Source organism: Oncorhynchus nerka, unplaced genomic scaffold, assembly GCF_034236695.1.
Source record: "Oncorhynchus nerka isolate Pitt River unplaced genomic scaffold, Oner_Uvic_2.0 unplaced_scaffold_1125, whole genome shotgun sequence".
NCBI lineage: Eukaryota > Metazoa > Chordata > Actinopteri > Salmoniformes > Salmonidae > Oncorhynchus > Oncorhynchus nerka.
In genome coordinates this window covers 125,001-149,786 of record NW_027040198.1, presented here as the reverse complement: position 1 = coordinate 149,786, position 24,786 = coordinate 125,001, and the positions used below count along the sequence as shown (strand labels likewise).

At 52.2% G+C, this 24,786-nt stretch overlaps 1 protein-coding gene across 2 annotated transcripts in view; it reads right to left on the bottom strand.

Annotated features, from left to right (window-relative positions):
- Positions 1-1,336: 1,336 nt before the first annotated feature.
- LOC135570071 (epsin-2-like) overlaps positions 1,337-24,786 on the bottom strand; it is a 57,307-nt gene continuing 33,857 nt past the window's right edge. The window contains exons 7-10 of one of the 2 annotated variants that reach the window (XM_065016136.1): positions 12,410-12,533; positions 10,155-10,292; positions 8,398-8,577; positions 1,337-2,043 (exon numbers count right to left, since the gene is read on the bottom strand). In XM_065016136.1, coding sequence (XP_064872208.1) covers positions 1,736-2,043; positions 8,398-8,577; positions 10,155-10,292; positions 12,410-12,533 — 750 coding nt within the window. In that variant the 3' untranslated portion in view covers positions 1,337-1,735. Of the gene's footprint in view, positions 2,044-8,397; positions 8,578-10,154; positions 10,293-12,409; positions 12,537-24,786 lie in introns of both variants that reach the window. The other variant, XM_065016135.1, reaches the window with a different exon arrangement.

Below are 24,786 nucleotides of genomic sequence, written 5' to 3'. Positions count from 1 at the left end.
TTAACTCCTGTCTCTCTAAATGGAGGAGGTTAGGGCCCCGTTAACCACAGTCCTGGAGTCAGATGTTAACTCCTGTCTCTAAATGGAGGAGGTTAGGGCCCCGTTAACCACAGTCCTGGAGTCAGATGTTAACTCCTGTCTCTAAATGGAGGAGGTTAGGGCCCCGTTAACCACAGTCCTGGAGTCAGTTGTTAACTCCTGTCTCTCTAAATGGTGGAGGTTAGGGCCCCGTTAACCACAGTCCTGGAGTCAGATGTTAACTCCTGTCTCTCTAAATGGAGGAGGTTAGGGCCCAGTTAACCACAGTCCTGGAGTCAGATGTTAACTCCTGTCTCTCTAAATGGAGGAGGTTAGGGCCCAGTTAAACACAGTCCTGGAGTCAGATGTTAACTCCTGTCTCTAAATGGAGGAGGTTAGGGCCCAGTTAAACACAGTCCTGGAGTCAGAGGTTAACTAAAGGACTCCAGCCGGTGGGGGGGGCCCTAAAGGACTCTAGGGGGAGGGGCCGTAAAGGACTCTAGGGGGAAGGGCCCTAAAGGACTCTAGGGGGAAGGGCCCTAAAGGACTCTAGGGGGAGGGGCCCTAAAGGACTCTAGGGGGAGGGGCCCTAAAGGACTCTAGGGGGAGGGGCCCTAAAGGACTCTAGGGGGAGGGGCCCTAAAGGACTCCAGACAGTTGTATAATAACAGACATCTTTAGTAAACAGAAACAAGTCCCTTGAGTCTTTCACTCCCAAATAAACACCGTCTCTTCCTCTTCTGAGAAAGTTCCTCCACCCAGTCACCAGTTCATATACGTTGACCTCAGGGGTTAAAGTTCATATATACGTTGACCTCAGGGGTTAAAGTTCATATATACATTTGCAGGGGGTGAAAATTCACACGTTGACCTCAGGGGGAGTGAAAATTCACACGTTGACCTCAGGGGGTGAAAATTCACACGTTGACCTCGGGGGGTGAAAATTCACACGTTGACCTCGGGGGGTGAAAATTCACACGTTGACCTCGGGGGGGTGAAAATTCACACGTTGACCTCGGGGGGTGAAAATTCACACGTTGACCTCGGGGGGGGGGTGAAAATTCACACGTTGACCTCGGGGGTGAAAATTTACACGTTGACCTCGGGGGGGGTGAAAATCCACACGTTGACCTGGGGGGTGAAAATTCATATGTGGCTGTGTGTCAGGTCATAGGTCAGGGTCGCTAAGCAGTGACCTCACAAGTTGTGGCTGGTAACGGGCTGGGGGGGGGTAGTAACACAGTGTACCAGGCAGTGGAGTCGTCTCCAACTAAGGACTAACGGTGAAGCAACACACACACACACACACACACACACCTCACTGGGGATGTACAAGTTTAGTTAGATTCACTCCATGATCAGACTAGCATTAAAAACAGTCAGAACAGCCAGGAATACTGTCTACAGGACACAGTATCTGATATAAGAGAGAGGAAGAGGAGAGAGAGGAAGAGGAGAGAGAGGAAGAGGAGAGAGAGGAAGAGGAGAGAGAGGAAGAGGAGAGAGAGGAAGAGGAGAGAGAGGACAGAGAGGGAGAGGAGAGAGAGGACAGAGAGGAGAGAGAGGACAGAGACGAAGAGGAGAGAGAGGAGAGAGACGAAGAGCAGAGGGGAGAGCGAGAGAGAGAGGAAGAGGAGGGGGGGGTGGAAAGACAGGAGAGGAGTCCAGGGGTGTTGTCTTGAAGGGGGTGGTTGGGGGGGTGTAGTTGAGGCGTTCCTCACAACAAGAAGGGGTTAGTGGTCCCGGGGGGCTGTGCGCCGGCTGTGGGGGGCAGAGCTGAGCCGAAGAGGGGCTGGGTCAGAGGCATAGAGGCCGGGAAACCCCCCATCCCTCCAACCCCGGGCCCCATGTGGCCCGTCAGGGGTGGCAGAGGGTCTACCATGGAGGACAAGCTGCTGAACCCTGCTCCCCCTCCCAGACTCAGGCCTGGCATAGGGCTGACCCTCATCTGGTTTAGGGTAGGGGGGTTAGGCTGGCCCATCTGGAAGGGGTTGGCCTGGGGGGCGGCGGATACAGGGGCGGCTCCTAAGGAGACACAGGAGAGACAAACAGAACACAGAGAAGACGTCAGCATTACCAAACACCAGAGAGAGAGAGAGATTGAGACTATGTACAGACTCAGTGAGCATAGCCTTGCTATTGAGAAAGGCCGCCGTAGGCAGACACGGCTCTCAAGAGAAGACAGGCTATGTGCTCGCTGCCCACAAAATGAGGTGGAAACTGAGCTGCACTTCCTAACCTCCTGCCTAATGTATGACCATATTAGAGACACATATTTCCCTCAGATTACACAGATCCACAAAGAATTCGAAAACAAATCCAATGTTGATAAACTCTCATATCTACTGGGTGAAATTCCACAGTGTGTCATCACAGCAGCAAGATGTGTGACCTGTTGCCACAAGAAAAGGGCAACCAGTGAAGAACAAACACCATTGTAAATACAACCCATATTTATGTTTATTTATTTTCCCTTGTGTACTTTCACTATGCCACCAGAGACTTTAAAAAAAAAAAAAAATTTAAACTGTTTGACTGTGAACAACATTAACTGAAACCTCTGTTGTTTCTAAATGTCTGAGTATAACATAACTGATTTGGCGAAACCCCACAATCCATCCAGGGAAAATGTTGTTTTGAGCTCAATGTGTTTTCCATTCGTTTTAATAGGAATTTGCTTGCAGTTCCTATGGCTTCCACTAGATGTCAGCAATCTTTAGAAATTGGTTGATGTTTTTCTTGTGGAAAAACCCTGGGGCAGCAGGGTAGCCTAGTGGTTAGAGTGTTGGACTAGTAACCGGAAGGTTGCAAGATGAAACCCCCGAGCTGACAAGGTACAAATCTGTCGTTCTGCCCCTGAACAAGGCAGTTAACCCACGGTTCCCCAGTAAGACGTCATTTGTAAATAATAATTCGTTTTTAACTGACTTTCCTAGTTAAATAAAGTGAAAATAAATAAATAAAAACGGTATTTATTATATAGCTATTTCTGACTTTTGCGTCACACCAGGCGGGATGAAATACTGTTTGTATGCAGGGTGCTGTCAGTCTAGGACAGGTTAACGTGTTAATGTTAGTTAGTCTAGGACAGGTTAACCTCTTAAGTCGACCCTCTACTTTTTTGAACATTCTGTTAAAAATCGCGCAACATTTCAGCGCCCTGCTACTCATGCCAGGAATATAGTATATGCATTTGCTTAGTCTGTGTGGATAGAAAACACTCAGACGTTTAAAAAACTGGTTAAATCACTGCTGTGGCTTTACCAGAACGGCATTTACATCGAAAAGCACAGGAAAAACTGATCACTGAAAATGGGAAAATATATCCATGCGCTACTTGAACCCATTGATAAAGGTGAACCACAATTAATTGCCTGAGGTTGCAGTACCTACAGCTTCCACAGGGTGTCTAGAGTCTTGTCATTTCCCTTCGAGTTTTTTCTTGGTCAAACACATACAGGACACCGTATCTAATCAGGTCTAGGACCGGATATTTTCGTTGAGTTTCTAGCCGGACATTTTTCCAGACGGACAGCTAATGATCTTTACATCGCCTCCTGATGAATTTGATCGCTTATTAACGTTTACTAATACCTAAAGTTGCATTACAAACGTATTTCGAAGTGTTTTGTGAAAGTTTATCGTCGACTTTTTGAATTTTAAAAAATGACGTTACGTTTTGAAACAATGTTTTTTTCGTTTATCACACAGTCTACATATAACGATATCTAGGCTTTATATGGCCCGATTTAATCGAAATAAAGACCCAAATAGTGTTTATGGGACATCTAGGAGTGCCAACAAAGAAGATGGTGAAAGGTAATGAATGTTTTCTATTTTATTGTGCGGTTTGTGTAACGCCGAAATGCTAATTATTTTGTTTACGTCCCCTGTGGGTCTTTTTGGGTGTTGCATGCTATCAGATAATAGCTTCTCATGCTTTCGCCGAAAAGCATTTTAAAATCTGACTTGTTGCCTGGATTCACAACGAGTGTAGCTTTAATTCGATACCCTGCATGTGTATTTTAATGAACTTTTGAGTTTTAACTAATACTATTAGCATTTAGCGTAGCGCATTTGCATTTCCAGAGCTCTAGTTGGGACGCAAGCGTCCCGAGTAGAAGCAACAGGTTAACGTGTTAATGTCAGTCTAGGACAGGTTAACGTGTTAATGTCAGTCAGTCTAGGACAGGTTAACGTGTTAATGTCAGTCAGTCTAGGACAGGTTAACGTGTTAATGTCAGTCTAGGACAGGCTAACGTGTTAATGTCAGTCTAGGGCAGGCTAACGTGTTAATGTCAGTCTAGGGCAGGCTAACGTGTTAATGTCAGTCTAGGGCAGGCTAACGTGTTAATGTCAGTCTAGGCAGGCTAACGTGTTAATGTCAGTCTAGGGCAGGCTAACGTGTTAATGTCAGTCTAGGGCAGGCTAACGTGTTAATGTCAGTCTAGGGCAGGCTAACGTGTTAATGTCAGTCTAGGGCAGGCTAACGTGTTAATGTCAGTCTAGGGCAGGCTAACGTGTTAATGTCAGTCTAGGGCAGGCTAACGTGTTAATGTCAGTCTAGGGCAGGCTAACGTGTTAATGTCAGTCTAGGGCAGGCTAACGTGTTAATGTCAGTCTAGGGCAGGCTAACGTGTTAATGTCAGTCTAGGGCAGGCTAACGTGTTAATGTCAGTCTAGGGCAGGCTAACGTGTTAATGTCAGTCTAGGGCAGGCTAACGTGTTAATGTCAGTCTAGGGCAGGCTAACGTGTTAATGTCAGTCTAGGGCAGGCTAACGTGTTAATGTCAGTCTAGGGCAGGCTAACGTGTTAATGTCAGTCTAGGGCAGGCTAACGTGTTAATGTCAGTCTAGGGCAGGCTAACGTGTTAATGTCAGTCTAGGGCAGGCTAACGTGTTAATGTCAGTCTAGGGCAGGCTAACGTGTTAATGTCAGTCTAGGGCAGGCTAACGTGTTAATGTCAGTCTAGGGCAGGCTAACGTGTTAATGTCAGTCTAGGGCAGGCTAACGTGTTAATGTCAGTCTAGGGCAGGCTAACGTGTTAATGTCAGTCTAGGGCAGGCTAACGTGTTAATGTCAGTCTAGGGCAGGCTAACGTGTTAATGTCAGTCTAGGGCAGGCTAACGTGTTAATGTCAGTCTAGGGCAGGCTAACGTGTTAATGTCAGTCTAGGGCAGGCTAACGTGTTAACGTGTTAATGTCAGTCTAGGGCAGGCTAACGTGTTAATGTCAGTCTAGGGCAGGCTAACGTGTTAATGTCAGTCTAGGGCAGGCTAACGTGTTAATGTCAGTCTAGGGCAGGCTAACGTGTTAATGTCAGTCTAGGGCAGGCTAACGTGTTAATGTCAGTCTAGGGCAGGCTAACGTGTTAATGTCAGTCTAGGGCAGGCTAACGTGTTAATGTCAGTCTAGGGCAGGCTAACGTGTTAATGTCAGTCTAGGGCAGGCTAACGTGTTAATGTCAGTCTAGGGCAGGCTAACGTGTTAATGTCAGTCTAGGGCAGGCTAACGTGTTAATGTCAGTCTAGGACAGGCTAACGTGTTAATGTCAGTCTAGGACAGGCTAACGTGTTAATGTCAGTCTAGGACAGGCTAACGTGTTAATGTCAGTCTAGGACAGGCTAACGTGTTAATGTCAGTCTAGGACAGGCTAACGTGTTAATGTCAGTCTAGGACAGGCTAACGTGTTAATGTGTCTAGGACAGGCTAATGTTCAGTCCAGTCTAGGACAGGCTAACGTGTTAATGTCAGTCTAGGACAGGCTAACGTGTTAATGTCAGTCTAGGACAGGCTAACGTGTTAATGTCAGTCTAGGACAGGCTAACGTGTTAATGTCAGTCTAGGACAGGCTAACGTGTTAATGTCAGTCTAGGACAGGCTAACGTGTTAATGTCAGTCTAGGACAGGCTAACGTGTTAATGTCAGTCTAGGACAGGCTAACGTGTTAATGTCAGTCTAGGACAGGTTAACGTGTTAATGTCAGTCTAGGACAGGCTAACGTGTTAATGTCAGTCTAGGACAGGCTAACGTGTTAATGTCAGTCTAGGACAGGCTAACGTGTTAATGTCAGTCTAGGACAGGTTAACGGTTAATGTCAGTCTAGGACAGGACAGGTTAACAGGTTGTTAATGTCAGTCTAGGACAGGTTAACGTGTTAATGTCAGTCTAGGACAGGTTAACGTGTTAATGTCAGTCTAGGACAGGCTAACGTGTTAATGTCAGTCTAGGACAGGTTAACGTGTTAATGTCAGTCTAGGACAGGTTAACGTGTTAATGTCAGTCTAGGACAGGTTAACGTGTTAATGTCAGTCTAGGACAGGCTAACGTGTTAATGTCAGTCTAGGACAGGTTAACGTGTTAATGTTAGTCTAGGACAGGTTAACGTGTTAATGTCAGTCTAGGACAGGTTAACGTGTTAATGTCAGTCTAGGACAGGCTAACGTGTTAATGTCAGTCTAGGACAGGTTAACGTGTTAATGTTAGTCTAGGACAGGTTAACGTGTTAATGTCAGTCTAGGACAGGTTAACGTGTTAATGTCAGTCTAGGACAGGTTAACGTGTTAATGTCAGTCTAGGACAGGTTAACGTGTTAATGTTAGTCAGTCTAGGACAGGTTAAGGTTAACGTAGGACAGGTTAATGTTAATGTCAGTCTAGGACAGGTTAACGTGTTAATGTCAGTCTAGGACAGGCTAACGTGTTAATGTCAGTCTAGGACAGGTTAACGTGTTAATGTCAGTCTAGGACAGGTTAACGTGTTAATGTCAGTCTAGGACAGGTTAACGTGTTAATGTCAGTCTAGGACAGGCTAACGTGTTAATGTCAGTCTAGGACAGGTTAACGTGTTAATGTCAGTCTAGGACAGGTTAACGTGTTAATGTCAGTCTAGGACAGGTTAACGTGTTAATCAGTCTAGGACAGGTTAACGTGTTAATGTCAGTCTAGGACAGGCTAACGTGTTAATGTCAGTCTAGGACAGGTTAAGTTAATGTCAGTCTAGGACAGGTTAACGTGTTAATGTCAGTCTAGGACAGGCTAACGTGTTAATGTCAGTCTAGGACAGGCTAACGTGTTAATGTCAGTCTAGGACAGGCTAACGTGTTAATGTCAGTCTAGGGCAGGCTAACGTGTTAATGTCAGTCTAGGACAGGTTAACGTGTTAATGTCAGTCTAGGACAGGCTAACGTGTTAATGTCAGTCTAGGACAGGCTAACGTGTTAATGTCAGTCTAGGACAGGCTAACGTGTTAATGTCAGTCTAGGGCAGGCTAACGTGTTAATGTCAGTCTAGGGCAGGCTAACGTGTTAATGTCAGTCTAGGGCAGGCTAACGTGTTAATGTCAGTCTAGGGCAGGCTAACGTGTTAATGTCAGTCTAGGGCAGGCTAACGTGTTAATGTCAGTCTAGGGCAGGCTAACGTGTTAATGTCAGTCTAGGACAGGCTAACGTGTTAATGTCAGTCTAGGGCAGGCTAACGTGTTAATGTCAGTCTAGGACAGCTAACGTGTTAATGTCAGTCTAGGGCAGGCTAACGTGTTAATGTCAGTCTAGGGCAGGCTAACGTGTTAATGTCAGTCTAGGGCAGGCTAACGTGTTAATGTCAGTCTAGGGCAGGCTAACGTGTTAATGTCAGTCTAGGGCAGGCTAACGTGTTAATGTCAGTCTAGGGCAGGCTAACGTGTTAATGTCAGTCTAGGGCAGGCTAACGTGTTAATGTCAGTCTAGGGCAGGCTAACGTGTTAATGTCAGTCTAGGGCAGGCTAACGTGTTAATGTCAGTCTAGGGCAGGCTAACGTGTTAATGTCAGTCTAGGGCAGGTCAAGTAAAGGGAACTAACGCTAGACGACACAGGCGTGTTTAAAACACAATACTAGATTATACAGTCACAATAACAGCATCGCCTTAAAGTCTCAGACCGTCTCGTACCGTTCTAGTAACAACCCAACAATTGGTCAAGTAGGCTAACGTGTTAACAAGAAGTTAAGCTTTATTTTGATGTTTTGTGAATGTTTAATTATGAGTATTTCTGTTTTTTTTTAGTTTGGCTATTTGACTGGATGATGTCTAATCAATCACCGGGATCTGAGCGGGGAGGGATCACTAAGAAGTTAACTATTTGTGTATATATATTTGTACAGAATGACATTTTAAATGTATTTATTCTTCTGTGATGTTTACTGTTCATTTTATATGATTATGTTAATGATCTATGATGGCAAAATGTAACATCTGTCTCCCATGACAATAAAGACCCCTTGAATTGAGAGAACAGAGAGATTGTATTCAAATAAGAGAGAGAGAGGAGATTTTCAACATCGGACGGGGGAGTCGGTACAGGGGGGTCGGTACAAGGGGGTCGGTACACAGGTGTCGGTACCTGCGGCAGCGAGGAAGGGGTTGACAATAGGAGCAGGCTGAAGAGGCTTGGTAACCAGTGAATCCAGGTTGACCAATGCTGCATTAGGACCCAGGAAGGACTCTGGGGTCTTCCTGTTGGGCAGAGAGTCAAACAGGTCCCCGGTACCACTAGTCAGGGAGGAGAGACCCCGACCATCACCTAGAGGATTACAGAGAGAGAGAGAGAGAGAGAGAGAGAGAGAGAGAGAGACAGAGAGAGAGAGACAGAGAGAGACAGAGAGAGACAGAGAGAAGAGAGAGAGAGAGAGAGACAGAGAGACAGAGAGACAGAGAGACAGAGAGACAGAGAGACAGAGAGACAGAGAGACAGAGAGACAGAGAGACAGAGACAGAGAGAGACACAGAGAGAGAGAGAGAGAGAGAGAGAGAGAGAGACAGAGAGAGAAACACTGGAGAGAGAGAGAGAGAGACACAGAGAGAGAGAGAGACACAGAGAGAGAGAGAGACAGAGAGACAGAGACAGAGAGACAGAGACAGAGACAGAGAGAGAGACAGAGACACAGAGACAGAGAGAGAGAGAGAGACAGAGAGAGAGAGAGACAGAGAGAGAGAGAGACAGAGAGAGAGAGAGACAGAGAGAGAGAGAGACAAAGAGAGAGAGAGAGACAGAGAGAGAGAGACAGAGACAGGTTACCCCTGGATGATGAGTCCTTGTTGTCCCCAGTCCACCTGGTCGTGCTGCTACTCCAGTTTCAACTGTGGGTTGAATACTTATTGACTCAGACATTTGAGCCCGCCCTCAATACCGACCGGGGCCCGCCCTCAATACCGACCGGGGCCCGCCCTCAATACCGACCGGGGCCCGCCCTCAATACCGACCGGGGCCCGCCCTCACACAACGGGTCGTCAATACGACTAGGAGTGTACCTTTGGCTTCCGGACAACGAAAGAAAGTTGATTTGAAAACCAGTAGAAGAGGACAGAAATGCTGGTTACAACGGCCCACGAGGAAGTCTTGATGAAGTAATTCCCTAAACATCTCAGGTTGGGGTTCGACGATGCTACTTTAAAAAGGGTAAACATTACCTCAAAACATGAACTAAAATATCCAGGAATCAAACAATTGGCCGCTGTAAATTTTATTTACATTTGAAAATAAGAATAGGCTTTTTCCATTATGATTATTTTGGGCCAAAAGCCAGCTACTACCGGCTAACTAAACCCTGGTGTTGAGGTGTTGGAGCCAGCTACTACCGGCTAACTAAACCCTGGTGTTGAGGTGTAGGAGCCAGCTACTACCGGCTAACTAAACCCTGGTGTTGAGGTGTAGGAGCCAGCTACTACCGGCTAACTAAACCCTGGTGTTGAGGTGTAGGAGCCAGCTACTACCGGCTAACTAAACCCTGGTGTTGAGGTGTAGGAGCCAGCTACTACCGGCTAACTAAACCCTGGTGTTGAGGTGTAGGAGCCAGCTACTACCGGCTAACTAAACCCTGGTGTTGAGGTGTAGGAGCCAGCTACTACCGGCTAACTAAACCCTGGTGTTGAGGTGTAGGAGCCAGCTACTACCGGCTAACTAAACCCTGGTGTTGAGGTGTAGGAGCCAGCTACTACCGGCTAACTAAACCCTGGTGTTGAGGTGTAGGAGCCAGCTACTACCGGCTAACTAAACCCTGGTGTTGAGGTGTACCAGCTACTACCGGCTAACTAAACCCTGGTGTTGAGGTGTAGGAGCCAGCTACTACCGGCTAACTAAACCCTGGTGTTGAGGTTTACCTGCGTAGGAGGTTCCTCCAGAACCCCAGGGGTCGGGAGCAGGGTTGGTTCCCCAGGGATCACTGCTCTTCATGGGGGAAACAGAGGAGGACGGGGGCCCCCAGGGGTCTACTGGAGCCACTGGCTTTGGGGCTGCACCTGGACACACAGACACAACATGAGTCCCCACCCAGTAGTCAGATGACAAGTCATTCCTGCTGTCTGTCACAATGCTGTTCCCTCGTTTTCAGATCACTACTGTTCTGGACGACTAACATCTCTCCGGCCTCCCCCTCTCCGTCAGTCCTCCCCTCAGTCTCTCTCTCTCCGTCCTCCCCCCCTCCCTCTCCCCCCCTCTCTCTCTCTCTCTCTCCACCCACCCCCTCTATCTGGCATCCCCCTCTCTCTCTCCGTCCCCCTCTCTCCGGCCTCCCCCCTCTCCGTCCTCCCCCTCCCTCTCTCTCTCCCCCCTCTCTCTCTCTCTCTCTCCACCCCCTCTATCTGGCATCCCCCTCTCTCCGTCATCCCTCTCTCTCCACCCCCTCTCCCTCTCTGTCCCCCTCTCTCCGACCCCCTCTCCGTCCTCCCCTCTCTCTCCACCCCCGCCTCTCCCCCCAGTCTCTCTCTCCACCCCCCGCCTCTCACCCAGTCTCTCTCCACCCCCGCCTCTCACCCAGTCTCTCTCTCCACCCCCGCCCTCACCCAGTCTCTCTCTCCACCCCCGCTCTCACCCAGTCTCTCTCTCCACCCCCTCTATCTGGCATCCCCCTCTCTCCGTCCCCATCTCTCTCTCTCTCTCCACCCCCTCTCCTCTCTGCCCCCTCTCTCCGACCCCCTCTCCGTCCCCCCCTCTCTCCACCCCCCGCCTCTCCCCCAGTCTCTCTCTCCTCTCCCCCCCTCTCCTCTCCCCCCTTCTCTCTCTCCACCCCTGTCTCTCTCTCTCTCCCCTTCTCTCTCTCTCTCCCCCAGTCTCTCCCCCTTCTCTCTCTCTCTCTCCACCCCCCTTCTCTCTCTCTCTCCACCCCCTTCTCTCTCTCTCTCCACCCCTTCTCTCTCTCTCTCCACCCCCCTTCTCTCTCTCTCTCTCTCCACCCTCTCAGTAGATATGTCAGGACCAGTATAGCAGCATTCCGGCTGAACAAAGAGCCACTGTTCTGACAACTGCAGGTGTAGAGGAGACAAAGACAGTCCCTGTCCTTCCACACGAGTCCCTGTCCTTCCACACTGGTCCCTGTCCCCTTCCACACTGACAAACCCACTGGTCCCTGTCCCCTTCCACACTGACAAACCCACTGGTCCCTGTCCCCTTCCCCCACTGGTCCCTGTCCACTTCCACCCACTGGTCCCTGTCCCTTCCACCCACTGGTCCCTGTCCCCTTCCACCCACTGGTCCCTGTCCCCTTCCACCCACTGGTCCCTGTCCCCTTCCACCCACTGGTCCCTGTCCCCTTCCACCCACTGGTCCCTGTCCCCTTCACCCACTGGTCCCTGTCACCCACTGGTCCCTGTCTCCCCCACTGGTCCCTGTCTCCCCCACTGGTCCCTGTCTCCCCCACTGGTCCCTGTCTCCCCCACTGGTCCCTGTCTCCCCACTGGTCCTGTCTCCCCCCTGTCCCTGTCCCCCCACTGGTCCCTGTCTCCCCCACTGGTCCCTGTCTCCCCACTGGTCCCTGTCTCCCCACTGGTCCCTGTCTCCCCACTGGTCCCTGTCCCCCCACTGGTCCCCCTAATCCCCCTGGTCCCCGTCCCTGTCCCCCCACTGGTCCCTGTCCCCCACTGGTCCCTGTCCCCCCACTGGTCCCTGATCTGTCTACTATTTACTAAAACAACATCCTGTGTACTAATCATACTATTTAGAATGTAGTGTTCCCCCAGTGAAACTCTGAAAACAGGAAGTCACACATCAATATCCTGATTACTGACAACGAGTAATTTAATGACCACTTGCATTGGTTCCCCCAGTGGTTCATTTGGGAACAGCGTGTCCCCTAATCTGGATTATCATACTGTTGTATTGAGTCAGGGACCCCCCCCCCCAGTGGTTCATTTGGGAACAGCGTGTCCCCTAATCTGGATTAATTAATTAGTGAAGAGGTGAATTCTACTAGCTGAAAACCCCCAAAATGAGTTTTACATCCTGGCATTTAAAAGCACTCCATGATCTACATTTCACATCCTATAAAACATTATATTTACACATTACCAACAAACCTGCTATTTAGAGCACAAGGGGATTCAGACACGGTGTGTGTGTGTGTGTGTGTGTGTGTGTGTACCGTAGTCCTGCCAGGGGTCTGGTGCGGCGGCAGCTCCTCCTCCTCCTCCTCCTCCTCTCGCCCCCCAGGGGTCGGCCGAGTCCGATTCTGGAACATCCATCAGATCCAACAGAGAGGACTGGGCCTGCTGGGAGGAGAGAGAGAGAGAGAGATGACCACCCATTAGATCCTAACAGAGAGGACTGGGCCTGCTGGGAGGAGAGAGAGAGAAAGATGACCACCCATTAGATCCTAACAGAGAGGACTGGGCCTGCTGGGAGGAGAGAGAGAGAGAGATGACCACCCATTAGATCCTAACAGAGAGGACTGGGCCTGCTGGGGAGAGAGAGAGAGAGATGACCACCCATTAGATCCTAACAGAGAGGACTGGGCCTGCTGGGAGGAGAGAGAGAGAGAGAGATGACCACCCATTAGATCCTAACAGAGAGGACTGGGCCTGCTGGGAGGAGAGAGAGAGAGAGATGACCACCCATTAGATCCTAACAGAGAGGACTGGGCCTGCTGGGAGAGAGAGAGAGAGAGATGACCATCCCTAACATAGAGGACTGGGCCTGCTGGGAGGAGAGAGAGAGAGAGAGAGAGAGATGACCACCCATTAGATCCTAACAGAGAGGACTGGGCCTGCTGGGAGGAGAGAGAGGGAGAGAGGACCACCCATTAGATCGTAACAGAGAGGACTGGGCCTGCTGGGAGGAGAGAGAGAGAGAGATGACCACCCATTAGATCCTAACAGAGAGGACTGGGCCTGCTGGGAGGAGAGAGAGAGAGATGACCACCCATTAGATCCTAACAGAGAGGACTGGGCCTGCTGGGAGGGAGAGAGAGAGATGACCACCCATTAGATCCTAACAGAGAGGACTGGGCCTGCTGGGAGGAGAGAGAGAGAGAGAGATGACCACCCATTAGATCCTAACAGAGAGGACTGGGCCTGCTGGGAGGAGAGAGAGATGACCACCCATTAGATCCTAACAGAGAGGACTGGGCCTGCTGGGAGGAGAGAGAGAGAGAGATGACCACCCATTAGATCCTAACAGAGAGGACTGGGCCTGCTGGGAGGAGAGAGAGATGACCACCCATCAGATCCTAACAGAGAGGACTGGGCCTGCTGGGAGGAGAGAGAGAGAGATGACCACCCAGCAGCAGTCTCATGAGGGTCAATCAGTCAGCCCAGCAGCAGTCTCATGAGGGGTCAATCAGTCAGCCCAGCAGGAGTCTCATGAGGGGTCAATCAGTCAGCAGTCTCATGAGGGTCAATCAGTCAGCCCAGCAGGAGTCTCATGAGGGGTCAATCAGCCAGCCCAGCAGGAGTCTCATGAGGGTCAATCAGTCAGCCCAGCAGGAGTCTCATGAGGGGTCAATCAGTCAGCCCAGCATTAGTCTCATGAGGGTCAATCAGTCAGCCCAGCAGGAGTCTCATGAGGGGTCAATCAGTCAGCCCAGCAGGAGTCTCATGAGGGTCAATCAGTCAGCCCGGCAGCAGTCTCATGAGGGTCAATCAGTCAGCCCAGCAGGAGTCTCATGAGGGGTCAATCAGTCAGCCCAGCATTAGTCTCATGAGGGTCAATCAGTCAGCCCAGCAGCAGTCTCATGAGGGGTCAATCAGTCAGCCCAGCAGCAGTCTCATGAGGGGTCAATCAATCAGCCCAGCAGGAGTCTCATGAGGGTCAATCAGCCAGCAGTCTCATGAGGGTGAATCAGTCAGCCCAGCATTAGTCTCATGAGGGGTCAATCAGTCAGCCCAGCATTAGTCTCATGAGGGTCAATCAGTCAGCCCAGCAGCAGTCTCATGAGGGGTCAATCAGTCAGCCCAGCAGGAGTCTCATGAGGGGTCAATCAGTCAGCCCAGCAGGAGTCTCATGAGGGTCAATCAGTCAGCCCAGCAGGAGTCTCATGAGGGGTCAATCAGTCAGCCCAGCAGGAGTCTCATGAGGGTCAATCAGTCAGCCCAGCAGGAGTCTCATGAGGGGTCAATCAGTCAGCCCAGCAGGAGTCTCATGAGGGGTCAATCAGTCAGCCCAGCATTAGTCTCATGAGGGTAAATCAGTCAGCCCAGCAGGAGTCTCATGAGGGTCAAGCCCAGCAGGAGTCTCATGAGGGTCCCAGCCCAGGAGTCTCATGAGGGTCAATCAGTCAGCAGAGGGTCAATCATGCATTAGTCTCTTGGGTCAATCAGTCAGCCCAGCAGGAGTCTCATGAGGGGTCAATCAGTCAGCCCAGCAGGAGTCTCATGAGGGGTCTCATCAGCCCAGCAGGAGTCAATCAGTCAGCCCAGCAGTCTCATGAGGGTCAATCATGCCCAGCAGGGTCTCATGAGGGTCAATCAGTCAGCCCAGCAGGAGTCTCATGAGGGGTCAATCAGTCAGCCCAGCAGGAGTCTCATGAGGGTCAATCAGTCAGCCCAGCAGGAGTCTCATGAGGGTCAATCAGTCAGCCCAGCAGGAGTCTCATGAGGGGTCAATCAGTCAGCCCAGCAGGAGTCTCATGAGGTCAATCAGTCAGTCTCCCAGTCCACACAGAGTCTCCCAACAGTACAGCCTGAGGGTCTAATGAGGGTCAATCAGTGAGGAGTCTCATGAGGGGTCAATCAGTCAGCCCCGTCATGAGGGGTCAATCAGTCAGCAGTCTCATGAGGGTCAATCAGTCAGCCCAGCAGGAGTCTCATGAGGGGTCAATCAGCCAGCCCAGCAGGAGTCTCATGAGGGTCAATCAGTCCACACAGCAGCAGTCTCATGAGGGTCAATCAGTCAGCCCAGCAGGAGTCTCATGAGGGTCAATCAGTCAGCCCAGCAGCAGTCTCATGAGGGGTCAATCAGTCAGCCCAGCAGGGAGTCTCATGAGGGGTCAATCAGCCAGCCCAGCAGGAGTCTCATGAGGGTCCGTCACAGCCCAGCAGGAGTCTCATGAGGGGTCAATCTCAGCCCAGCATTAGTCTCATGAGGGTCCAGTCAGCCCAGCAGGAGTCTCATGAGGGGTCAATCAGTCAGCCCAGCAGGAGTCTCATGAGGGTTCTGAGGGTCAATCAGTCAGCCCAGCAGGAGTCTCATGAGGGGTCAATCAGTCAGCCCAGCATTAGTCTCTGAGGGTCAATCAGTCAGCCCAGCAGCAGTCTCATTCTCTGTCAGCCCAGCAGCAGTCTCATGAGGGTCAATCAATCAGCCCAGCAGGAGTCTCATGAGGGTCAATCAGCCAGCAGTCTCATGAGGGTGAATCAGTCAGCCCCATTAGTCTCTGAGGGGTCAATCAGTCAGCCCAGCTCTCATGAGGGTCTCAGTCAGCCCAGCAGCAGTCTCATGAGGGTCAATCAGTCAGCCCAGCAGGAGTCTCTGAGGGGTCAATCAGTCAGCCCAGCAGGAGTCTCATGAGGGGTCAATCAGTCAGCCCAGCAGGAGTCTCATGAGGGTCAATCAGTCAGCCCAGCTCTCATGAGGGGTCAATCAGTCAGCCCCAGGAGTCTCTGAGGGGTCAATCAGTCAGCAGTCTCTGAGGGTCTCAGCCCAGCAGTCTCATGAGGGGTCAATCAGTCCAGCAGGAGTCTCTCTGAGGGGTCAATCAGTCAGCCCAGCAGGAGTCTCATGAGGGGTCAATCTCAGCAGTCCAGCAGGAGTCTCTGAGGGTCAATCAGCCCAGCAGGAGTCTCTCTTCTCAGTCAGCCCAGCATTAGTCTCATGAGGGTCAATCAGTCAGGAGTCTCATGAGGGTCAATCAGTCTCCCAGCAGGAGTCTCATGAGGGGTCAATCAGTCAGCCCAGCAGGAGTCTCATGAGGGGTCAATCAGTCAGCCCAGCAGGAGTCTCATGAGGGTCAATCAGTAGGAGTCTCATGAGGGTCAATCAGTCAGCAGGAGTCTCATGAGGGTCAATCAGTCAGCCCAGCAGGAGTCTCATGAGGGTCTCAGTCAGCCCAGCAGGAGTCTCATGAGGGTCAATCAGTCAGCCCAGCAGGAGTCTCTGAGGGTCAACCAGTCAGCCCGGCAGCAGTCTCATGAGGGTCTCAGTCAGCCCAGCAGGAGTCTCATGAGGGTCTCAGTCAGCCCAGCAGGAGTCTCATGAGGTCAATCAGTCATTAGTCCAGCAGAGTCTCATGAGGGGTCAAGTCTGTCAGCCCAGGATTAGTCTCATGAGGGGTCCAGTCTCAGTCTCATGAGGGTCAATCAGTCAGCCCAGCAGGAGTCTCATGAGGGGTCAATCAGTCAGCTCAGCAGGAGTCTCATGAGGTCTCAGTCAGCAGTCTCATGAGGGGTCAATCAGTCAGCCCAGCAGGGAGGAGGGTCTCAGTCAGAGCAGGAGTCTCATGAGGGGTCAGTCAGTCTGCCCAGCAGTCTCATGAGGGTCAATCAGTCAGCCCAGCAGGAGTCTCATGAGGGTCAATCAGTCAGCTCAGCAGGAGTCTCATGAGGGGTCAATCAGTCACCCCATGAGGGTCAATCAGTCCACACAGCAGCAGTCTCATGAGGGTCAATCAGTCAGCCCAGCAGGAGTCTCATGAGGGTCAATCAGTCAGCCCAGCAGGAGTCTCATGAGGGGTCACCCCAGCAGGAGTCTCATGAGGGTCAATCAGGCAGCAGTCTCATGAGGGTCAATCAGTCCAGCAGGGAGTCTCATGAGGGGTCTGTCATGAGGGTCAATCAGTCAGCCCAGCAGGAGTCTCATGAGGGGTCAATCAGTCAGCCCAGCAGGAGTCTCATGAGGGTCAATCAGTCAGCCCAGCAGGAGTCTCATGAGGGTCAATCAGTCAGCCCAGCAGTCTCATGAGGGTCAATCAGTCAGCCCAGCAGGAGGAGGGGTCTCATGAGGGTCAATCAGTCAGCCCCAGGAGTCTCATGAGGGTCAATCAGTCAGCCCAGCAGGAGGTCAATCAGTCAGCCCAGCAGGGAGTCTCATGGGTCAATCAGTCAGCCCAGCAGGAGTCTCATGAGGTCAATCAGTCAGCCCGGCAGCAGTCTCATGAGGGTCAATCAGTCAGCCCAGCAGGAGTCTCATGAGGGTCAATCAGTCAGGAGCCTCATGAGGGTCAGTCCACACAGCAGCAGTCTCATGAGGGTCAATCAGTCAGCCCAGCAGGAGTCTCTCAATTTCTCCAGGATTAGTCTCATGAGGGGTCAATCCAGCAGTCTCATGAGGGTCAATCAGTCAGCCCAGCAGGAGTCTCATGAGGGTCAATCAGTCAGCCCAGCAGGAGTCTCATGAGGGTCAATCAGTCAGCCCAGCAGGAGTCTCATGAGGGTCAATCAGTCAGCCCGGCAGCAGTCTCATGAGGGTCAATCAGTCAGCCCAGCAGGAGTCTCATGAAGGGTCAATCAGTCAGCCCAGCAGGAGTCTCATGAGGGTCAATCACAGCAGCAGTCTCATGAGGGTCAATCTCAGCAGGAGTCTCATGAGGGTCAATCAGTCAGCCCAGCAGGAGTCTCATGAGGGTCAATCAGTCAGGCAGCAGTCTCATGAGGGTCAATCAGTCAGCCCAGCAGAAGTATCATGAGGGTCAATCAGTCAGCCCAGCAGCAGTCTCATGAGGGGTCAATCAGTCAGCCCAGCAGGAGTCTCATGAGGGTCAATCAGTCAGCCCGGCAGCAGTCTCATGAGGGTCAATCAGTGCAGGAGTCTCATGAGGGGTCAATCAGTCAGCCCAGCAGCAGTCTCATGAGGGTCAGTCAGTCAGCCCAGCAGGAGTCTCATGAGGGTCAATCAGTCAGCCCAGCAGGAGTCTCATGAGGGTCAATCCGTCAGCCCAGCACCAGTCTCATGAGGGGTCAATCAGTCAGGAGTCTCCCAACCCAGGAGTCTCATGAGGGTCAATCAGTCAGCCCAGCAGGAGTCTCATGAGGGTCAATCAGTCAGCCCAGCAGGAGTCTCATGAGGGTCAATCAGTCAGCCCAGCAGTCTCACCAGTCTCATGAGGGTCAATCAGTCAGCCCAGCAGGAGTCTCATGAGGGTCAATCAGTCAGCCCAGCAGGAGTCTCATGAGGGTCAACCCAGTCAGCCCAGCAGGAGTCTCATGAGGGTCAATCAGTCAGCCCAGCAGGAGTCTCATGAGGGGTCAATCAGTCAGCCCAGCAGGAGTCTCATGAGGGTCAATCAGTCTGTACCCAGCAGTCTCATGAGGGTCAATCAGTCAGCAGTCTCATGAGGGTCAATCAGTCAGCAGTCAGCAGTCTCATGAGGGGTCAATCAGTCAGCCCAGCAGGAGTCTCATGAGGGGTCAATCAGTCAGCCCAGCAGGAGTCTCATGAGGGTCAATCAGTCAGCCCAGCAGGAGTCTCATGAGGGTCAATCAGTCAGCCCAGCAGGAGTCTCATGAGGGGTCAATCAGTCAGCAGTCTCATGAGGGTCAATCAGTCAGCCCAGCAGGAGTCTCATGAGGGTCAATCAGTCAGCCCAGCAGGAGTCTCATGAGGGTCAATCAGTCAGCCCAGCAGGAGTCTCATGAAGGGTCAATCAGTCAGCAGTCTCATGAGGGTCAATCAGTCAGCCCAGCAGGAGTCTCATGAGGGGTCAATCAGCCAGCCCAGCAGGAGTCTCATGAGGGTCAATCAGTCAGCCCAGCAGGAGTCTCATGAGGGGTCAATCAGTCAGCCCAGCATTAGTCTCATGAGGGTCAATCAGTCAGCCCAGCAGGAGTCTCATGAAGGGTCAATCAGTCAGCCCGGCAGGAGTCTCATGAGGGTCAATCAGTCAGCCCGGCAGCAGTCTCATGAGGGTCAATCAGTCAGCCCAGCAGGAGTCTCATGAGGGGTCAATCAGTCAGCCCAGCATTAGTCTCATGAGGGTCAATCAGTCAGCCCAGCAGCAGTCTCATGAGGGTCAATCAGTCAGCCCAGCAGCAGTCTCATGAGGGGTCAATCAGTCAGCCCAGCAGGAGTCTCATGAGGGTCAATCAGTCAGCCCAGCAGGAGTCTCATGAGGGTCAATCAGTCAGCCCAGCATTAGTCTCATGAGGGTCAATCAGTCAGCCCAGCAGGAGTCTCATGAGGGTCAATCAGTCAGCCCAGCAGGAGTCTCATGAGGGTCAATCAGTCAGCAGTCTCATGAGGGTCAATCAGTCAGCCCAGCAGGAGTCTCATGAGGGTCAATCAGTCAGCCCAGCAGGAGTCTCATGAGGGGTCAATCAGCCAGCCCAGCAGGAGTCTCATGAGGGGTCAATCAGTCAGCCCAGCAGGAGTCTCATGAGGGGTCAATCAGCCAGCCCAGCAGGAGTCTCATGAGGGGTCAATCAATCAGCCCAGCAGGAGTCTCATGAGGGGTCAATCAGCCAGCCCAGCAGGAGTCTCATGAGGGGTCAATCAATCAGCCCAGCAGGAGTCTCATGAGGGTCAATCAGCCAGCAGTCTCATGAGGGTGAATCAGTCAGCCCAGCATTAGTCTCATGAGGGTCAATCAGTCAGCCCAGCAGGAGTCTCATGAGGGTCAATCAGTCAGCCCAGCAGGAGTCTCATGAGGGGTCAATCAGTCAGCCCAGCAGGAGTCTCATGAGGGGTCAATCAGTCAGCCCAGCAGGAGTCTCATGAGGGGTCAGTCTCATGAGGGTCAAGTCAGCCCAGCAGAGTCTCATGAGGGTCAATCAGTCAGCCCAGCAGGAGTCTCATGAGGGTCAATCAGTCAGCCCAGCAGGAGTCTCATGAGGGTCAATCAGTCAGCCCAGCAGGAGTCTCATGAGGGTCAATCAGTCAGCCCAGCATTAGTCTCATGAGGGTCAATCAGTCAGCAGTCTCATGAGGGTCAATCAGTCAGCAGTCTCATGAGGGTCAATCAGTCAGCCCAGCAGGAGTCTCATGAGGGTCAATCAGTCAGCTCAGCAGGAGTCTCATGAGGGGTCAATCAGTCCGCCCAGCAGGAGTCTCATGAGGGGTCAATCAGTCAGCCCAGCAGGAGTCTCATGAGGGTCAATCAGTCCACACAGCAGCAGTCTCATGAGGGTCAATCAGTCAGCCCAGTAGGAGTCTCATGAGGGTCAATCAGTCAGCCCAGCAGGAGTCTCATGAGGGGTCAATCAGTCAGCCTAGCAGGAGTCTCATGAGGGGTCAATCAGGCAGCAGTCTCATGAGGGTCAATCAGTCAGCCCAGCAGGAGTCTCATGAGGGTCAATCAGTCAGCCCAGCAGGAGTCTCATGAGGGGTCAATCAGTCAGCCCAGCAGGAGTCTCATGAGGGTCAATCAGTCAGCCCGGCAGCAGTCTCATGAGGGTCAATCAGTCAGCCCGGCAGGAGTCTCATGAGGGGTCAATCAGTCAGCCCGGCAGGAGTCTCATGAGGGTCAATCAGTCAGCCCAGCACCAGTCTCATGAGGGGTCAATCAGTCAGCCCAGCAGGAGTCTCATGAGGGTCAATCAGTCAGCCCAGCAGGAGTCTCATGAGGGGTCAATCAGTCAGCCCAGCAGGAGTCTCATGAGGGTCAATCAGTCAGCCCAGCATTAGTCTCACGAGGGGTCAATCAGTCAGCCCGGCAGCAGTCTCATGAGGGGTCAATCAGTCAGCCCAGCAGCAGTCTCATGAGGGGTCAATCAGTCAGCCCAGCAGGAGTCTCATGAGGGTCAATCAGTCAGCCCAGCAGGAGTCTCATGAGGGTCAATCAGTCAGCCCAGCAGGAGTCTCATGAGGGGTCAATCAGTCAGCCCAGCAGGAGTCTCATGAGGGTCAATCAGTCAGCAGTCACATGAGGGTCAATCAGTCAGCAGTCTCATGAGGGTCAATCAGTCAGCAGTCTCATGAGGGGTCAATCAGTCAGCAGTCTCATGAGGGGTCAATCAGTCAGCCCAGCAGGAGTCTCATGAGGGGTCAATCAGTCAGCCCAGCAGGAGTCTCATGAGGGGTCAATCAGTCAGCCCAGCAGGAGTCTCATGAGGGTCAATCAGTCAGCCCAGCAGGAGTCTCATGAGGGGTCAATCAGTCAGCAGTCTCATGAGGGTCAATCAGTCAGCCCAGCAGGAGTCTCATGAGGGTCAATCAGTCAGCCCAGCAGGAGTCTCATGAAGGGTCAATCAGTCAGCCCAGCAGGAGTCTCATGAGGGTCAATCAGTCAGCCCGGCAGCAGTCTCATGAGGGTCAATCAGTCAGCCCAGCAGGAGTCTCATGAGGGTCAATCAGTCAGCCCAGCAGGAGTCTCATGAGGGTCAATCAGTCCACACAGCAGCAGTCTCATGAGGGTCAATCAGTCAGCCCAGCAGGAGTCTCATGAGGGTCAATCAGTCAGCCCAGCAGGAGTCTCATGAGGGGTCAATCAGTCAGCCCAGGATTAGTCTCATGAGGGGTCAATCAGTCAGCAGTCTCATGAGGGTCAATCAGTCAGCCCAGCAGGAGTCTCATGAGGGTCAATCAGTCAGCTCAGCAGGAGTCTCATGAGGGGTCAATCAGTCAGCCCAGCAGGAGTCTCATGAGGGTCAATCAGTCAGCCCGGCAGCAGTCTCATGAGGGTCAATCAGTCAGCCCAGCAGGAGTCTCATGAGGGTCAATCAGTCAGCCCAGCAGGAGTCTCATGAGGGTCAATCAGTCCACACAGCAGCAGTCTCATGAGGGTCAATCAGTCAGCCCAGCAGGAGTCTCATGAGGGTCAATCAGTCAGCCCAGCAGGAGTCTCATGAGGGGTCAATCAGTCAGCCCAGCAGGAGTCTCATGAGGGGTCAATCAGTCAGCAGTCTCATGAGGGTCAATCAGTCAGCCCAGCAGGAGTCTCATGAGGGTCAATCAGTCAGCCCAGCAGGAGTCTCATGAGGGGTCAATCAGTCAGCCCAGCAGGAGTCTCATGAGGGGTCAATCAGTCAGCCCAGCAGGAGTCTCATGAGGGTCAATCAGTCAGCCCGGCAGGAGTCTCATGAGGGTCAATCAGTCAGCCCAGCACCAGTCTCATGAGGGGTCAATCAGTCAGCCCAGCAGGAGTCTCATGAGGGTCAATCAGTCAGCCCAGCAGGAGTCTCATGAGGGGTCAATCAGTCAGCCCAGCATTAGTCTCACGAGGGGTCAATCAGTCAGCCCGGCAGCAGTCTCATGAGGGGTCAATCAGTCAGCCCAGCAGGAGTCTCATGAGGGTCAATCAGTCAGCCCAGCAGGAGTCTCATGAGGGTCAATCAGTCAGCCCAGCAGGTGTCTCATGAGGGTCAATCAGTCAGCCCAGCAGGAGTCTCATGAGGGGTCAATCAGTCAGCCCAGCAGGAGTCTCATGAGGGTCAATCAGTCAGCAGTCTCATGAGGGTCAATCAGTCAGCAGTCTCATGAGGGTCAATCAGTCAGCAGTCTCATGAGGGGTCAATCAGTCAGCAGTCTCATGAGGGGTCAATCAGTCAGCCCAGCAGGAGTCTCATGAGGGTCAATCAGTCAGCCCAGTAGCAGTCTCATGAGGGTCAATCAGTCAGCCCAGGATTAGTCTCATGAGGGGTCAATCAGTCAGCCCAGGATTAGTCTCATGAGGGGTCAATCAGTCAGCCCAGGATTAGTCTCATGAGGGGTCAATCAGTCAGCCCAGCAGGATTCTCATGAGGGTCAATCAGTCAGCCCGGCAGGAGTCTCATGAGGGTCAATCAGTCAGCCCAGCAGGAGTCTCATGAGGGTCAATCAGTCAGCCCAGCAGGAGTCTCATGAGGGTCAATCAGTCAGCCCAGCAGGAGTCTCATGAGGGGTCAATCAGTCAGCCCAGCAGGAGTCTCATGAGGGGCCAGTCAGCAGTCTCATGAGGGTCAATCAGTCAGCCCAGCAGGAGTCTCATGAGGGTCAATCAGTCAGCCCAGCAGGAGTCTCATGAGGGGTCAATCAGTCAGCCCAGCAGGAGTCTCAAGAGGGTCAATCAGTCAGCCCGGCAGCAGTCTCATGAGGGTCAATCAGTCAGCCCAGCAGGAGTCTCATGAGGGTCAATCAGTCAGCCCAGCAGGAGTCTCATGAGGGTCAATCAGTCAGCCCAGCAGGAGTCTCATGAGGGGTCAATCAGTCAGCCCAGCAGGAGTCTCATGAGGGGTCAATCAGTCAGCAGTCTCATGAGGGTCAATCAGTCAGCCCAGCAGGAGTCTCATGAGGGTCAATCAGTCAGCCCAGCAGGAGTCTCATGAGGGGTCAATCAGTCAGCCCAGCAGGAGTCTCAAGAGGGTCAATCAGTCAGCCCGGCAGCAGTCTCATGAGGGTCAATCAGTCAGCCCAGCAGGAGTCTCATGAGGGGTCAATCAGTCAGCCCAGCAGGAGTCTCATGAGGGTCAATCAGTCCACACAGCAGCAGTCTCATGAGGGTCAATCAGTCAGCCCAGCAGGAGTCTCATGAGGGTCAATCAGTCAGCCCAGCAGGAGTCTCATGAGGGGTCAATCAGTCAGCCCAGCAGGAGTCTCATGAGGGGTCAATCAGTCAGCAGTCTCATGAGGGTCAATCAGTCAGCCCAGCAGGAGTCTCATGAGGGGTCAATCAGTCAGCCCAGCAGGAGTCTCATGAGGGGTCAATCAGTCAGCAGTCTCATGAGGGTCAATCAGTCAGCAGTCTCATGAGGGGTCAATCAGTCAGCAGTCTCATGAGGGGTCAATCAGTCAGCCCAGCAGGAGTCTCATGAGGGTCAATCAGTCAGCCCAGCAGGAGTTTCATGAGGGTCAGTCAGTCAGCCCAGCAGTAGTCTCATGAGGGGTCAATCAGTCAGCCCAGCAGGAGTCTCATGAGGGTCAATCAGTCTCATGAGGGGTCAATCAGTCAGCCCAGTAGCAGTCTCATGAGGGTCAATCAGTCAGCCCAGGATTAGTCTCATGAGGGGTCAATCAGTCAGCCCAGGATTAGTCTCATGAGGGGTCAATCAGTCAGCCCAGGATTAGTCTCATGAGGGGTCAATCAGTCAGCCCAGCAGGATTCTCATGAGGGTCAATCAGTCAGCCCAGCAGGAGTCTCATGAGGGTCAATCAGTCTCATGAGGGGTCAATCAGTCAGCCCAGTAGCAGTCTCATGAGGGTCAATCAGTCAGCCCAGGATTAGTCTCATGAGGGGTCAATCAGTCAGCCCAGGATTAGTCTCATGAGGGGTCAATCAGTCAGCCCAGGATTAGTCTCATGAGGGGTCAATCAGTCAGCCCAGCAGGATTCTCATGAGGGTCAATCAGTCAGCCCAGCAGGAGTCTCATGAGGGTCAATCAGTCAGCCCAGCAGGAGTCTCATGAGGGTCAATCAGTCAGCCCAGCAGGAGTCTCATGAGGGTCAATCAGTCAACCCAGCAGGAGTCTCATGAGGGTCAATCAGTCAGCCCAGCAGGAGTCTCATGAGGGTCAATCAGTCAGCCCAGCAGGAGTCTCATGAGGGTCAATCAGTCAGCCCAGCAGCCGTCTCATGAGGGGTCAATCAGTCAGCCCAGCAGGAGTCTCATGAGGGTCAGTCAGTCAGCCCAGCATTAGTCTCATGAGGGTCAGTCAGTCAGCCCAGCATTAGTCTCATGAG